At 44.4% G+C, this 15,920-nt stretch overlaps 1 protein-coding gene across 1 annotated transcript in view; it reads left to right on the forward strand.

Annotated features, from left to right (window-relative positions):
* The window catches only part of NECAB3 (N-terminal EF-hand calcium binding protein 3), a 177,731-nt gene that overhangs the window by 59,161 nt on the left and 102,650 nt on the right, over positions 1-15,920 (forward strand). Inside the window, exons 4-5 of the mRNA XM_063455733.1 lie at positions 7,471-7,496; positions 15,746-15,843. Coding sequence (XP_063311803.1) covers positions 7,471-7,496; positions 15,746-15,843 — 124 coding nt within the window. The remainder of the gene's footprint in view (positions 1-7,470; positions 7,497-15,745; positions 15,844-15,920) is intronic.

Genomic DNA, 15,920 nt, shown 5'->3' on the forward strand with positions numbered 1-15,920 from the left:
CAGGGACAGGATCAATAGTCAGGACAGGCGGCAATCAGGCAAAACGAAGTTCGAGCAGAGGATCAAGAACCAGGAGTCAGATTAACAGCAGAAACACCAGACAGGAACAAAACGATCTGACAACGAGACACCAACCAGGCAGGGTTTAAATAGGGAAACATCAGCCACTTATCAGGAACAGGTGTGTAGCGGATTGGTACCGGGCTGTCCTACAACATGTATGGGGATAATTGTATTTGGTCATATTGCTAGTTTAATGTGTGTGAACATGCATAGAAATCATTGTATCCGGGTATATTGGCAGTTGAATGTGTGTAAAGTACTGTATTTCTCTGGTTGTTCGGTAGAATCATTCGAATGAAACAAGGGAATGAAACTACCGAACAACCAGACCACCCTGTGTAAAGTGTGCCTTCAATTACCGTTTGCAACAATGTTGCAAACGGGTAATTACCTATTCGTGCAGTGTGGTCTTTGTCCTCTGGGTGGCCGCCATTCGGGATACGAACACGTGGCAGCGGCCATCTTAAACTACCGAACAGCGGTGTTTTGCCGTCGAGTGTCTGGAACTAAAATCGGACACTTGACTAGGCAAACACCGCTGAGACCTCCATACTTCCAGAAATTCGTATAGAAACTACCGAATGACCCGCCGTTCGGTAGAAAGAAACTCACGAACTAGGGGATTCATGCGAATTCCCCTTAGTCTCTATAACCCAGGCAATTCGTCTGTTTCATTCCCTTTTCTGTGACCGACCGCAGGGCCAAAATGCATGGAACTGTTTTCGGATACTTTACCCATGCGGTCGGTCAAATCTTTGGAACCCCATATCTCACGAACTGTTTATCCGAATGGGCTGATTTTAAAATATGTTGTTCCTCCAGACTAGGGCTATCTGGAGATATTGGATTTGTGGATGTACCCCAAGTATTTAGGGTACATCCAAAACTTGGGTAAAACTATGTACATGATAAGGGGATTATGATGCTAGAGGAGGGGAGGAGATGTGTGAGAGGTTACTGTTCACAGATTGGATAATGTCTTAAGTGATAGAACCTCCTCCCTTGCATGGGAGAGGGCTTTATAAGGAACTGTGGAATAAAGCTTGTCAGTTCTACTCCTGAAACTGTGTGTCGTCCAGTTATTGGGATTGCGATGGGGATATTGCTGTATTACTCTACCTGCTAGAAACCTTGCCTGTGGACTTATCATCACCTTGTTCCTGAGCCTCACTGGGATCTCTAGTGGAGAATAGCTGTGAAAGATCGGCTCTCCGCTACAAGGTGTGCAGGGTCCAAGCGGGGAGACACAGACAACAGGATACCAGGAACGATCAGAAAATAACCAAAGAAGTGTGGAGCCCAAGGTAAGGTTACTTGGGCCTGACTCAGGTTCAAACCCAGCCAGGCCCAAGAACACAAATAATGCGTAAGCCATTATGACAATCGTGACACCCCCTTCTACAAAACCCCTGAACCCCCCTTTCCGCTACTGCTAGAACTCTTTGTTGACGGACAACTGGTGCACATCAACATCACGTTGGTGTGACATCACACTCCTCCCACTGCTCCTACAAATAGTGATGCCTGGACGCAGCCCTTGCAGCGTGCGGTATAATACTGGATGGATCGTAGCACAGGCAGTCATGGTAACCCCCTAGTTAGTGGCACATAGGGCGGACAGCCCTCCCTGACCCCACTCTTATTATGCCACTGTATACATATACTGTCAAATACAGCCACATGCACACAGTCCCAGGCAGATAATCACTCACAGTTACAAACACAAAAAATTAGTACCAGGCTTTACAATGTTTAGAGAATAACCGTAACCTCATTATTAAGCCTGTCGATAAGGGTCGGGGCAGAGTCAGTTAGTGTCAGTTAGGACACACTAACACCTACGAGATTTGTCCCCAAAATCCTAGACTTTCACTCATTAAGGATATTATTATAGAAGAAGCTATCACTAAAGGTATTACAGATCAAACTTTAAAAACTTACCTTATTAAGGAACATCCGATTATGCCCACATTTTACATACTACCCAAGATTCACAAGAGGCTGGTGGCAATGGCGTCGCAAGGTGGCGGCCAGAGGGAGCCATGTCCCCCCCTACATCATGTTGTGCCCCCCCCCTGGGCCACCCCAAATGCCAGCAACTTGCTGGCCAAGTGGCCATGTTCTTACTTTCTATTCCCTCGGGCTTTAACAGTGTGTTACAGCCCTAGGGAGGGAATTCAGGGCAGAGGAGCTCAGCAGTGTGTGTGTGTGTATGGACTTAGCAGTCTGTGTGTGTGTATGGACGCAGCACTGTGTGTGTATGGACTAAGCAGTGTGTGTATGGACTCAGCAGTCTCTGTGTGTGTATGGACTCAACAGTCTGTGTTTGTGTGTGTGTATGTGTGTATGGACTCAGCAGTCTGTGTGTTTGTGTGTGTGTGGACTCAGCAGTGTGTGTGTATGGACTCAACAGTCTGTGTGTGTGTGTGTGTGTGTGTGTGTGTATGGACTCAGCAGTCTGTGTGTGTGTATGGACTCAGCAGTCTGTGTGTGTGTGTATGGACTCAGCAGTCTATGTGTCTGTGTTTGTATGGACTCAGCAGTCTCTGTGTGTGTGTGTGTGTAAGGACTCAGCAGCAGTATCTGTGTGTGTGTGTGTGTGTGTGTATGGACTCAGCAGTGTGTGTATGGACTCAGCAGTCTCTGTGTGTGTGTGTGTGTGTGTGTATGGACTCAGTAGTCTGTGTGTGTGTGTGTGTGTGTGTGTGTATGGACTCAGCAGTCTGTGTTTGTGTCTGTGTGTGTATGGACTCAGCAGTCTATGTGTGTGTGTGTATGGACTCAGCAGTCTCTGTGTGTGTGTATGAACTCAGCAATCTGTGTGTATGAACTCAGCAGTCTGTGTGTGTATGGACTCAGCAGTCTGTGTGTGTATGGACTCAGAAGTCTGTGTGTGTGTGTGTGTGGACTCAGCAGTCTATGTGTCTGTGTTTGTATGGACTCAGAAGTCTGTGTGTCTATGTGTGTGTATGGACTCAGCAGTCTGTGTGTCTGTGTGTGTGTGTGTGTGTGTGTATGGTCAGCAGTCTGTATGTCTCTGTGTGTAAGGACTCAGCAGTCTATGTGTGTGTGTGTGTATGGACTGTATCAAGGGAAATGTGTTTGTTTTTTAATAATCCTTGGTGGAAAATAATGAATTCTACACCAGGGATTATTAAAAAAAAACACAAAAAACACATTGTGTCGGGGGCGGGGCTTAACATGCGGCAGGGGCGGGGGTCAAACTGCGGTGAGGGCGGGGTTAAATGTGCCCCCCTACTTAAGTCCCTGGCCCACCATGTGCCTAGATAATCCTAGAGACGCCACTGGCTGGTGGATCCTCTGGGTAGACCGATAGTGGCCTGTAGTGATTCTGCACTTCAGCCACTTTCGGTCTTCCTGGACAGAATACTACAGCCTTGTAATGGAGCTTCCTGTACCCCGGTTGAGTACCTCAGCCGACGGATGCTCCTAGTGCTTACTGAGGACTCACAGCCCTTCTCCAGACACCGTAAGTACTGCAGACCCCACGAACCGCCGCAGCTTGGTTGGGGTCTCTCCGTCTCTTACCCACCCTGGACCTATGACAAGGCTCCAGATTCCAGTGGGTGAACCTTTCTTCCTCCAGAGAATGAAGCAGGAACAGCTCTTAGAAGAGGTAGTGATTATTCAAGGGAGCATAGCAATCCCTTGTAGCAGTTTCCTCCAATAAGAGACAGAACTCAGTATTGAGGGTGTAGTAAGGCGCATACTGGTCTTTTATACAAGTTTCTCAACAAGTTTGACGCCCAGGTGGACCTGGTTGGGCACAGGACACAAAACATGCAAGCCAATAAAAACAGTGTATCAATGAATGACACTCCCACATACATTAAACAATCCCTCCCCTCTGCCTGTGATGCAATTAAGGTAGATAATACAATAACTTAATTATCCCCAGACAGAAAAACACACATTTTTATAAAGTCCAATAAGTACCCCAAAACAACACATCCCCATAAAACGTACATCCTGGATAGCCCTGATCTGGGTGAACAACATATCCAAAAATTACCCAGATCAGATGAGGGGTTCAAAAATTGTATGGAAGTCCTATTTTTGCCCAGGCGAATGCAGGATTTCATGCCCAAAACAGTTCCATAGATTCGTGGTTAAGTACCGCTGGAGGACTGACCGGGAACCGCAAGGTTTTCATGCCAAAAATAATTCCAGGGCATTCGCGGCTAAGTCCCCCTGAAGTCTATTCGCGGTTCGGGAGTTCGAAAAACCAATGTTTAAAGTGCCAATAGGCACAGTTAGGGTCTCTTAGCCAAAATAAATTAAAGGGGCCATAGTCACAGGGTAAAAGGCTGGCAAGTTGTCCCCTCCAAAACCCAGTGGTGAAATGGCTTTCATCACAAGCCTCTTGTCAGTAAGTCTAGGTCTTTTATACTTGATAGTAGCGATGTTCTGCGCAAACTATCTTCTTTGAAGATAGATAACCCATTTATATTATTCACCTGGGATATAGTAAGTCTTTATACTTCTATTCCCAATTTAGCAGGCTTAAATACTATCAGAAATGTTCTTGAAAAAAGTCAGAACACAAATGCTCAGATCAAATTTTTTGTGTCCATTTTGGATTTATTGCTTCATAGAAACTATCTCTTATTTGGCGACAATTATTACAGACAGCTCAGAGGCACTACAATGGCACTACACTACACTACAATGGGCTCGAATATATACACCAAGCCCACAGACAGAAATAGCCTCTTGGAATTCATTAGTTTCCATCCCGAGTGGACTATTCGTTCCATACCCCGTAGTCAATTCATCAGCGTAGCCAGAAATGTCTTGGATCCTGCTACACGATCACATCGCCTCAATGAGATGAGTGATACATTTTTAAGTCAAGGTTATCCTTCTACACTCCTTGATATGGAGAAGGAAAGAATACTTGAATTGGAGAGAAATTCCCTGTTATTGCCTAAAAAGCGCCCATCAAATGAGCGCACTAGGATACCTTTTGTATTTACAGTGTGGCACATATTGTTCATAAACACTGGGGGATTCGGAGAAGATCCTACCCAAATATTCCAGAGTTTCAAGCGACTCCCCTTTTTTTATACAAGAGACCACAAAACATCAGGAACATGTTGATTAAAGCCAACATTGGTTCTTTCAAAACAGAAACACAATGGTTTTTGTCCACACCAGTCTACGGCACTTTTCCGTGCCACAACTGTAGTTCTTGCAACTCCATTATTAAGGGTGATAGATTTTTCCATCCCTATACTGGTCGTTCTTCTAACATAAAAGGTTTTTTTTAACGTGTGAATCGACTTATGTATTCTATATTCTCAAGTGTACTTGTGGTCTTCTCTATGTTGCGGAGACGACAATGAAAGTCGAGGAGAGACTTAATAAACATAAATCCACAACCAGAACCAAACAAAAAGATTTACTTATTCCTGCTAATTTTTTAGAATGTTATCATAACATATCTCAATTACGTTTTCAAATAATAGACCATATACCACCACTTAGAGGAGGAGGAGGTAATCGACAAAGCTTACTCAAAAAGAGGGAGTCCTTTTGGATTCACACGTTAGACACTCTATGGCAGGCATAGGCAACCTTCGGCATTGCAATGTTTTAGACTACACCTCCCACGATGCCTTGCCAGCATTATGTGTGTAAGAGCATTATGGGGGATGTAGTCCACAACATCTGGAGTGCCGAAGGTTGCCTATCCCTGCTTTATGGCCTAAGGGACTCAATAGAGAATTTTCTCTTACCTCTTTTCTATAATTTCTTTAATATACACTGCCTCTGGAATCAGATTGGTCACTTTTCCTGTTTACGCTTTAGCTTGTTTGACTTAGAAGTCTGGTCCCAATTGTGTGTCCACTAGATTCATGGCGGTCTCACATGGGGAGAACTTGACTCAACAGAAAATACAGCTTCTATCTGCTTATATTACATAATTGCATATGACCTATTTTGAAATGATAAATAGATTAATTTTGTATACATATTAAGAGAATGTCTTGTTGACACTGTATCAGCATAAATGCTGTGATTTCCCTAGATTCGAACATTTGTTATAGATACATGCTTCCACCATCTGCAATATATTGATCAAGATGACCCTAATTATTTAAGTTAGTTTGCTGGAATATAACCTTTATTGGTGCACTGTGCCTTTAACATTAAAAAATATAATCTTATGCCTTGTCAAATTCCATGCCATATATTTAGTTATACTGTTTCATACTTTGAAAGAACTCCATGTCATGTTTTACTAATGATATCATGCATGTCATTTAGATACATGTGTTTTTATTTCTATTGATGAGTTAATTGGTTGTGGGGTTATATATATATGCACATTTGCACTTTGTTATCCATATGCATGATTAAGACTCTGCTGAACCGAAATGTTGCATTTGATATGGGGTGGTTCAATTATCAATACATATACCATCCTTACTATTGGAGTGTTGCCTGCGTTTATTCCTTTTGAACACACACAGTTACAGGCAGACGCGCACGCACGCACGTGCACACAATCACAGGCAGACAGTCACACACACATAGTCACAGGCAGACAGTCACACACACACACACACACACACAGTGACAGGCAGACAGTCACGCACACAGTTACAGGCACACACACACTCTCTCTCTTACTTACTTACAGTCAGCTTGGGCTGGAGGAGGAGTTGATTTAGACCCTGATGTGTAGTTGTTGGGGAAGCAGGGACTCCTTCCTGCTACCTCGTGATGTGCAGCAGTAATAGCAGCAGGTGGGGGCTGTGCTTAGCTTCGCACCCGCTGCTGATTTTGCCCCGCCTTTGCTGCCACTTATCCCCGCCCCCGATTTGCTAACTTGTGGCGGTTTTGAAGTTCTGCGGCTCCCTGTCCCTGCATGTGTGAGCTGTGCGGCCGCATGGGGCGCCATGGCAGACACACAGCTCACACACACATCCTAAGATCACCCTGTTCATGGCACCCCCCTAGTTAATGGCACCCAGGGCGGACCACTCTGCGCCGCCCCCCATTAGTACGCCAGTGTCAAGCTGTCTCCAGATTACTCTGCACACTTGATTATGTGTGTTTATACTTTATTGTCCTTGACTAGTGTGGGTTTTATTAGGTCAATCCATTGTGTATCTGCATCCTGGGCCGATTAGCTGGACTGTGTTTTGTTTATGGCTGCCATGGAAACACTTTTCCCTACCACAAGTGTTTACTTCTTCACAATAGAAATATGTAGAAGAGCAATTAATTATAGAAGTGAACTTTCTTTAACTGATTGAAAATATTTTTTCCTGTGGTTTCTGTCTTTTAAGGGGTTAAATTACAATGTAAACTAATAAAAAATAAGATGGAGCATCCACACTATTTACAATAACATCTTTTAATTTATTTATTTTACAGCAACATGGACACAGAACGACTGTGTGGTAAGCTAACTTAATTATGAACTACTAAATGGTAGGGACTAATTTGCATAGATAATCTTATCATCTATGAAATGGAGAGAGATTTATGTCCCAACATATGTATCATCAACCCATAAAGGAAATTTATGAGTTATAGGGAGGGTTATATGGAGCAATAGAAGGAGTTATAGTGAGAGTTATATGGAGCAATCGGAGGAGTTATAGGGAGGGTTATATGGAGTAATAGGAGGAGTTATAGAGAGGGTTATATGGAGCAATTGGAGGAGTTATAGGGAGGGTTATATGGAGTAATAGGAGGAGTTATAGAGAGGGTTATATGGAGCAATCGGAGGAGTTATAGGGAGGATTATATGGAGCAATAGGAGGAGTTATAGGGAGGGATATATGGAGCAATAGGAGGAGTTATAGGGAGGGTTATATGGAGTAATAGGAGGAGTTATAGAGAGGGTTATATGGAGCAATCAGAGGAGTTATAGGGAGGGTTATATGGAGCAATCGGAGGAGTTATAGAGAGGGTTATATGGAGCAATCGGAGGAGTTATAGGAAGGGTTATATGGAGTAATAGGAGGAGTTATAGAGAGGGTTATATGGAGCAATCGGAGGAGTTATAGAGAGGGTTATATGGAGCAATAGGAGGAGTTATAGGAAGGGTTATATGGAGCAATAGGAGGAGTTATAGGGAGGGTTATATGGGGAAATGGGAGGAGTTATAGGGAAGGTTGTATGGAGCAACAGGAGGCGTTGTAGGGAGAGTTATATGGAGCAATAGAAGGAGTTATAGGGAGGGTTATATGGAGCAATAGGTGGAGTTACGCAAGCAATAAAATGAGTTATGGGGAGGGCTATATAGCCTATATGAAGCAGTAGGCGTTACAGGGAAGAAATATGTGGTGCAACGAGAGTATAGGAAGCAGTAGGATGAGTTTTAGGGAAGAATAAATAGCATTTTGTGAATTATTATAAGAGATGGTGTATCCACGTGTGATTAGAACATTTGTCCCCACATGTTTATTACCGATCTTCCAAGTGTTCCTATTTAGTCCCACTGTTCTATTCTAATGTCCTTCTTTTCTAGGAGTTCCACAGCAATAATACTCACACTAATGTGCCTTTAAACTACAATGAATGTGTTTAGAAATCAGCCTGTGTATATAATATACATCGTTCTTGATCTAAATTACTTTTTGTTTGCATAAATTGTTATTGGTAAGTCACCTAAAATTTCTCAAAACAGCCCGCCCCGTCCACATCCCCACTCACACACCTCTACAATTAAAGTGTGTCTCTTTGTCCATTTCAAACATTGGGAGGTATAGGATTAACTTGATAAATAAGCCTCTCAAACTACAAAATTTACTTTTTGTATTGCAATGCAACCACGGCAGACGAAGGGTTACTCTTTCCTTGTACTCCTGTGATTCTCATTTGTAGATTTAGTCAGTGTTTTAAGTTCCTTTCAGATTTCTCTGTTCCTGCCTCGGGCACCTTCTTTAGTCACATTCCAAGCTTTTGAGATTCTAGGTCTTTTAATGTCTGATCTTGCGGAATTTTATCAAACACATTTCCTTAGAGCACCTCTCCAGGGGAGCTTTGATTTCATTAAATGTGTAACTAGAGGTAACTCTTTCCTGCCCAGGAGGCGTACAATGACATATGGGTTAGTTCCCATGTGTGCACTGATGCAGCCAAGAACTGTACTTGAAGCGCATTAACGCAACCATTTCTCGTGTGTCGTGCTGGTGTTATGTTCACAAAGGAAAAGGATCTTGGAAGATAATGGATGCAGATGCCTTTTCCTTGGCTACTGTACCATTTCTATTCACAAATCCAACTGAAAAAAACAAATAAAAAACAAAGGGCAATTGGAAGTGGTAGGCTGAGGACTTGGGAAGAATAAATAGCATAATATGAATTGTTATAGCAGGTGGTGTATCCACTTTTGATTATAACATGTGTTCCTACATGTTTGACTTATTGTTATTGTCAGCATTTATTATTACAATTAACTCATCATCTAATGATACATAAAAAAAGAAAAAATATATGTACAATACTTATATATATAAGTAAGTCCTTTACTTAAAGGAACACTATAGTGTCAGGAATAAAAAACTGTATTCCTCACACTATAGGTTTAAAATGGTCGTTTAGTACCTTTTATTCCCACACACACCGCTCATACTCTAGAATCGACCGATTCCTCATCTCTCACGTGGTACAACCCTGGACCACACACACACAGATTGGTAGCATAGCATGGTCGGACCACACTGAGATCAGCATGACCATTCAAATACCCAAACTAATACGCCCATGGAGATGGCACCTCAATCCGTGGATCCTGAAGGACCACGCCACCGTCCGAACACTGACGGACAACATCCGCGACTACTTCGACACCAACACCACTACCGACGTCGCCCCGGCAATGATCTGGGCCGCCCATAAATATCATTTATATGCAGATGACACGCAAATCTACCTGTCCTCCCCTGATCTCTCTCCGCCCACCTTGACTCGTGTTTCTGACTGCCTCTCTGCTATTTCCAACTGGATGGCTGCTCACTTCCTTAAACTCAACCTGTCCAAAACAGAACTTCTAGTTTTTCCTCCCTCAAGTGCTGCTACTCCTGTTGTCTCCATCCAAGTCAACGGCGCTACTATCACCTCTACCTCGCAGGCTCGCTGCCTAGGGGTTCTTTTCGATTCTGACCTCTCTTTTACTCCCCATGTCCAATCGATAGTCAAATCCTGTCGCTTCCAACTCAAGAACATAGCGCGCATCCGCCCATATCTAACGCCGGACGCGGCTAAGATATTGGTTCATGCTGTTGTTCTCTCTCGCCTCGACTACTGCAATCCCCTTCTGACCGGTCTTACATGTTCCCAGCTTGCACCGCTGCAATCTGTAATGAACGCGGCTGCGAGGCTTATTTTCCTGTCCGGTCGCACCTCCCACGCCTCCACGCTCGGTCAGTCCCTGCATTGGCTTCCAGTTAGATATAGGGCCCAATTCAAAATTCTGTCACTTGCTTACAAATCCCTACATAATGCTGCTCCAACATACCTATCCTCCCTCATACACAAGTATGTCCCGTCGAGACCCCTGCGCTCATCCCAAGACCTACGCCTATCCTCTGCCCGGATCCCCACCTCTGACGCTCGCCTTCAAGACTTCTCTAGGGCTGCACCTATTCTGTCGAACTCCCTTCCCTCCTCAATCAGACTTTCACCCAGCCTCCACTCCTTCAAAAAATCTTTGAAAACTCACTTCTTCGTTAAAGCGTATCAATTAAACTGTCAGCAGGCTTCTCATCCCCCACCCCATGACTCCTTTCCTGCAACTGTCAAAAATGACCTACCAAGCACTCAATAAACCCTTCTCTAACAAACTATTTAATTCCCCTACTTTAACCCGTTTGTGTCACTATACCCCACTCCCTCTAGCATGTAAGCTCATTGAGCAGGGCCCTCAACCCCCTCTGTTCCTGTACGTCCAGTGGTCTGATCTCAATTATGTGTCTGTTAGTCCATCCACTGTACAGCGCTACGGAATTTGTTGGCGCTATATAAATAATAAAATAATATTAATAATAATAATAATAATAAAGCAACCATCAGGGTCAACCTCATAGCCATAGCGACTGCCCTCAAACAACGCCGTCTACAATCCCTAACGGAAGCGCTGGCGGAGTTGGCCAGACTAGAGGCACTCCACAAACGGACACCAACGATGAACTCCTCACACAACTATCGGACATATGAGACCTCATAAAAACTATCTCAGTGACAGACGTGGCAAGAAATCTCATGGGGACTAAACAACAATTTTATGAGAAGGGTAACAAGGCAGACTCTCTACTGGCAAACTGCCTAAAAAAACGACAGGAAGCCAACATTTTTTTCCAAAATTAAGTTACCAATCAGCCAGAACAAATTGCCCAAGAATTTCTACATTACTACACTGAACTCTATAACCACTCCACACCACCACCCTCCAAGTCGGACAACTCCCAGGCACGAATATCTGCCTTCCTAGAACCCCTCCCCTCCAAGGCCAAGGACATCTTAGCGGCACCCATGGAAACTGAGGAACTGGCTCAGGTGCTCAAAACACTGAAACCACTGAAGAGCTCGGGACCAGATGGCTTCACAGCCCTCTATTATAAAACCTTTCAGGCACACCTCATCCCACACCTCTGCAAAACCTTCAATTCACTCCCAGAGGGACAACCATTCCCACCAGAAATGCTTATGGCAGACGTTTGCCTGCTGCCGAAACCAGGAAAGGACCACCTAAACCCAGGACAACCTAGAAGCCCAAACACTCCTATAGCAAACGGAACTAAACAGGGCTGCCCCCTCTCGCCCCTGCTTTTTGCAATAACCACTACTACAGGCAATATGCCGCCACCCAGACATCCAGGGGGTCCGAATCCGGCGAGAAACCTATAAGGTAGCGGCATGCGCGGACGATGTCCTGCTGACCCTAGCGGACCCCGTACAATCTCTCCACACTATGCTAACACTGATCAACGACTACGCGTGCCTCTCAGGATATAGGATCAACCTGGCAAAATCCGTACTCATGCCGATGGCTATGGACCAGCAACAGATCACACGACTTTGCAACTTCTTCCCCTTCCAAATCAGAACCACATCTCTAACATACCTGGGAATCAGGCTATCCCCAAAACTCACGGACCTCTACGAACTCAATTACAAGCCGCTCCTGACAACGGCCCTGGCCGACCTCCAGAGATGGGAAGAACTGGGAGTCTCCTGGCTGGGGAGGATCACCACGATCAAGATGAACCTACTCCCTAGGTTCCAATATCTATTCCAGACTCTACCACTACCAATACGCAAGACAGACTTCAAACAACTACAAGCCGCCGTCGACAACTTCATATGGAAACACAAAAAAAACAGGATACGCAGAGCAACGATGTATGTGTCCAAACATAATGTATGTGTCCCCAATTTCCAACACTACTACCATGTAGCACAACTGGCACACCTACAACAATGGCACGTGCCACCGGCGAAAAAAAGATGGGTGGACCTGGAACATGACATCCTGGGCTGGGAACTACCATCGTCCTACCTATGGATGCCCCCGACACAAAGACCACTACCACCACCCACTTCGCCCGCAATCACCCACATGCTGGCCCTATGGGACAAACTCAATCCCAAATATGATCTGTCCTCGCTCCTATCACTGGTCACCCCAATCTACCGGAACAAACTCTTCCCACCGGGACTAACAGCGAAGCACTTCCACTCCTTTGACCAAAGGGATATCTCCAGATTACTACACCTTTACCACCAAGGAGAAGTAATAGCATATGCGGACCTCCCGAATGCTGAGACGCTAACCACCGCGGACTACTTCAGATACTTCCAACTGAGAGATCTGGCACAACAATCCATGATCAAACAAGCGGGAACGGCCCCGCCTGCACCATTCGAGCGGCAGTGTTTCGACGCATCAATACAACCGGGACAAATCTCCAACATATATATTACCCTAACAACCCATACCTCACAGATCAACCTAACCTACATAACGGCATGGGAACGCGACCTCGGACCACCGGAGGACCCAGGAGACTGGGCAGACATCTGGGGAGCCACAAACACGCTGACGGTATGTGTCACATATAAAGAGCAAGCATATAAAACCCTATTCCACTGGTACATGACACCAACTCTACAAAACGGGGAAATTGCGCAACAACCAATGCTGGGAAACTATGCGGAGAATCCGGGTCTTACATTCACTGTTGGTGGCAATGCCCCAAACTCAAACCACTCTGGGAAGAGGTACTAAGAATCATAGAACACATCATCAACAAACCACTCAAAGCACAACCTTGGACCATGCTCCTGAACAAGCCCATGGAATCCCTCACAAGGAACGAGAATAAACAAGCGGCCCGCATAACATTAGCAGCAAGACGCGCAATAGCAGAACTTTGGGCAGACCAACGCATTCCCCAAACTCTCCACCATCATACGCAAAATCAACGAGAAAAGAGAACTGGATGAATTGACAGCACAGATACACGACACATACAAATAATTTCACAGGACCTTGGACCTCTGGGACACTAACTACCCAAGACTTGACGTGAACACCCCATGAAACAAGCGTCCCACTAATCAGGACAAAGCTCGGAACACGAGTCATCACGAGACACCCCAAAACTCCCCCTCCCCAACATCATAGAAGTCATACCACATACCTCCACCCCAACACAAACTACACGAGCACGACAGCAACAGAGAGTTACACCGAGCGGGAACAACCCTACACAGCGGCACAGAGAGACACACCTACACAAGCACCCCCACGTAAGATCCCCACCCCCCCTCACACCCTTCACCACACACCAACCCCCCACCCACCACCCCGCCCATCCCCCCCTCGCCCAACCCCCCCCTCACCTCCCAACAACCCTATGAATCCTGCGGGTGGGCCTGGCTGGCCGGAACACGGGGGTGCGCCAGGGCGCGATAGGAAACCAGACACACAAGAACACACCCCACACACAACCGAGACAACCCACGACGTTCCCAGATAGAAAGGAGAGACGACACTACAACCCCACACCAACTACACTAGCAAACTAACCAGTGACAACCACCTCGGCCACACAGAAGACTGGCACTACAAATAAGGCCCCTACACGCAACTACCAGAGATGCCACAAGACGAAACATAACCTCAGTCCCTTGATTTCTCCAAAAACTCACGGACAGCCTACCTACAGCTAAGGGCACTGAGTGGCAAACGCAAGGTCCCAACGCAAAGGACCAGTGTCCTTAACCAAAAGATGAATTGTACTCTCCCCATCTTGTAATACCCCCTTCCTTTCTTTTCTGTATTCCCTGCTCATACTTAAATATGTTCAAAAGCCTTAAATAAAGAATTTATAAAAAAAAGTATACGATAGGGCACCCTATCCCCCAACCCTCTTATGTCTGTACCCCTCCCCAAACCCAAGACTAAACAATACCAGAAGTCGATAAAAAGGCAGTAAATGTTTACTTGCTAACAATGTATTCAGACACTATCGACGAACAACGTATATGCACGTTTGGATTGTTTGAATGACATCAAAGCCTATACATGTTTTGTGAAAACTGTTCCACAAATTGTTACATCCGTTTTCTTTTCTGTACCCCCCACCCCAAGCAACAAAACCTTCTAAATAAATTCCAAAAATAAAGAATTTACAAAAAAAAATGGTCGTTTAGGTTCCAAGCCTCACTTACCCCCTGTTAAAAAGGTGATTTACTCACCTTTTTTGAAGCGCCACATGGGTTTTCTTGAAGCTACGATCCATTACATTAAAAATCCTGAAGGGACAAGCAGTAGATACCAGAAGAACTACAGGTAGTTGTTCTGGTAGTTATAGTGCCACTTTAATATATGGCAGGTGATAACTTGTCTTAACATTGTATTAGGTTCCATTCCAGGAATCCACAATATAGAAAATTAATCTGTTAATAAAGCTGCCAATACAGATAAAAGTGCTTGTCTGTGGCCAACTAACTCGCAATTTCCCTGAAATCCCCAAATTGCACCAGACTTAGTAGTAGTGGAGGCATGGAATAGCCTTCCAGCTGAAGTGGTAGAGGTTAACACAGTAAAGGAGTTTAAGCATGCGTGGGATAGGCATAAGGCTATCCTAACTATAAGATAAGGCCAGGGACTAATGAAAGTATTTAGAAAATTGGGCAGACTAGATGGGCCGAATGGTTCTTATCTGCCGTCACATTCTATGTTTCTATGTTTCTATGTTACTTCACCTTAACTCCGCATGGTGCACTATAAATATGCATTGCTTTTATAGTGCGTGAATGGCCTTAATACAGCCAGTTTGGCATTTTGTTTACATAGGAGGTGGTCCTTGAAATATGAGGGAATTATAAATTTTATCCTTGACCATTTAAACAAATCCAGACTCTGCTAAAAGATGTTTCTTGTTTATATTGACCATTATTGAGTAATTCTGGACTAACATTCCAAAGGTAGAGTTATTGCCATGGAAACCAAAACTGCTGCATAGTCAACATTTAAAATAATTGAACTACGTAGCTACCCACAAAAAGATATCTTAAGTGTCTTTCATTACCTTTACAAGTATTCCGTAGACTCTAACTGTAACTGTTCGGAGAATTACTGTAAATGTAAAGTTTATTGATTTATCTTTATCTTACCTATTTTTTATTTCAGAATATTTCTCAGAATATCTGGGTGAATACAGGAATGTGCTCACAGCCTTGCAGACACTCAACATTACCATATTATCAGCTATGGACAAAACTAAGATGGTGAGAGTTAATTTCTATGCAAATTGATCAGCTATTTCTAAAAGATTAGAGAGATAGATAGATAGATAGACATACAG

This window comes from Pelobates fuscus, chromosome 5, assembly GCF_036172605.1.
Source record: "Pelobates fuscus isolate aPelFus1 chromosome 5, aPelFus1.pri, whole genome shotgun sequence".
Taxonomy (NCBI): Eukaryota; Metazoa; Chordata; class Amphibia; order Anura; family Pelobatidae; genus Pelobates; species Pelobates fuscus.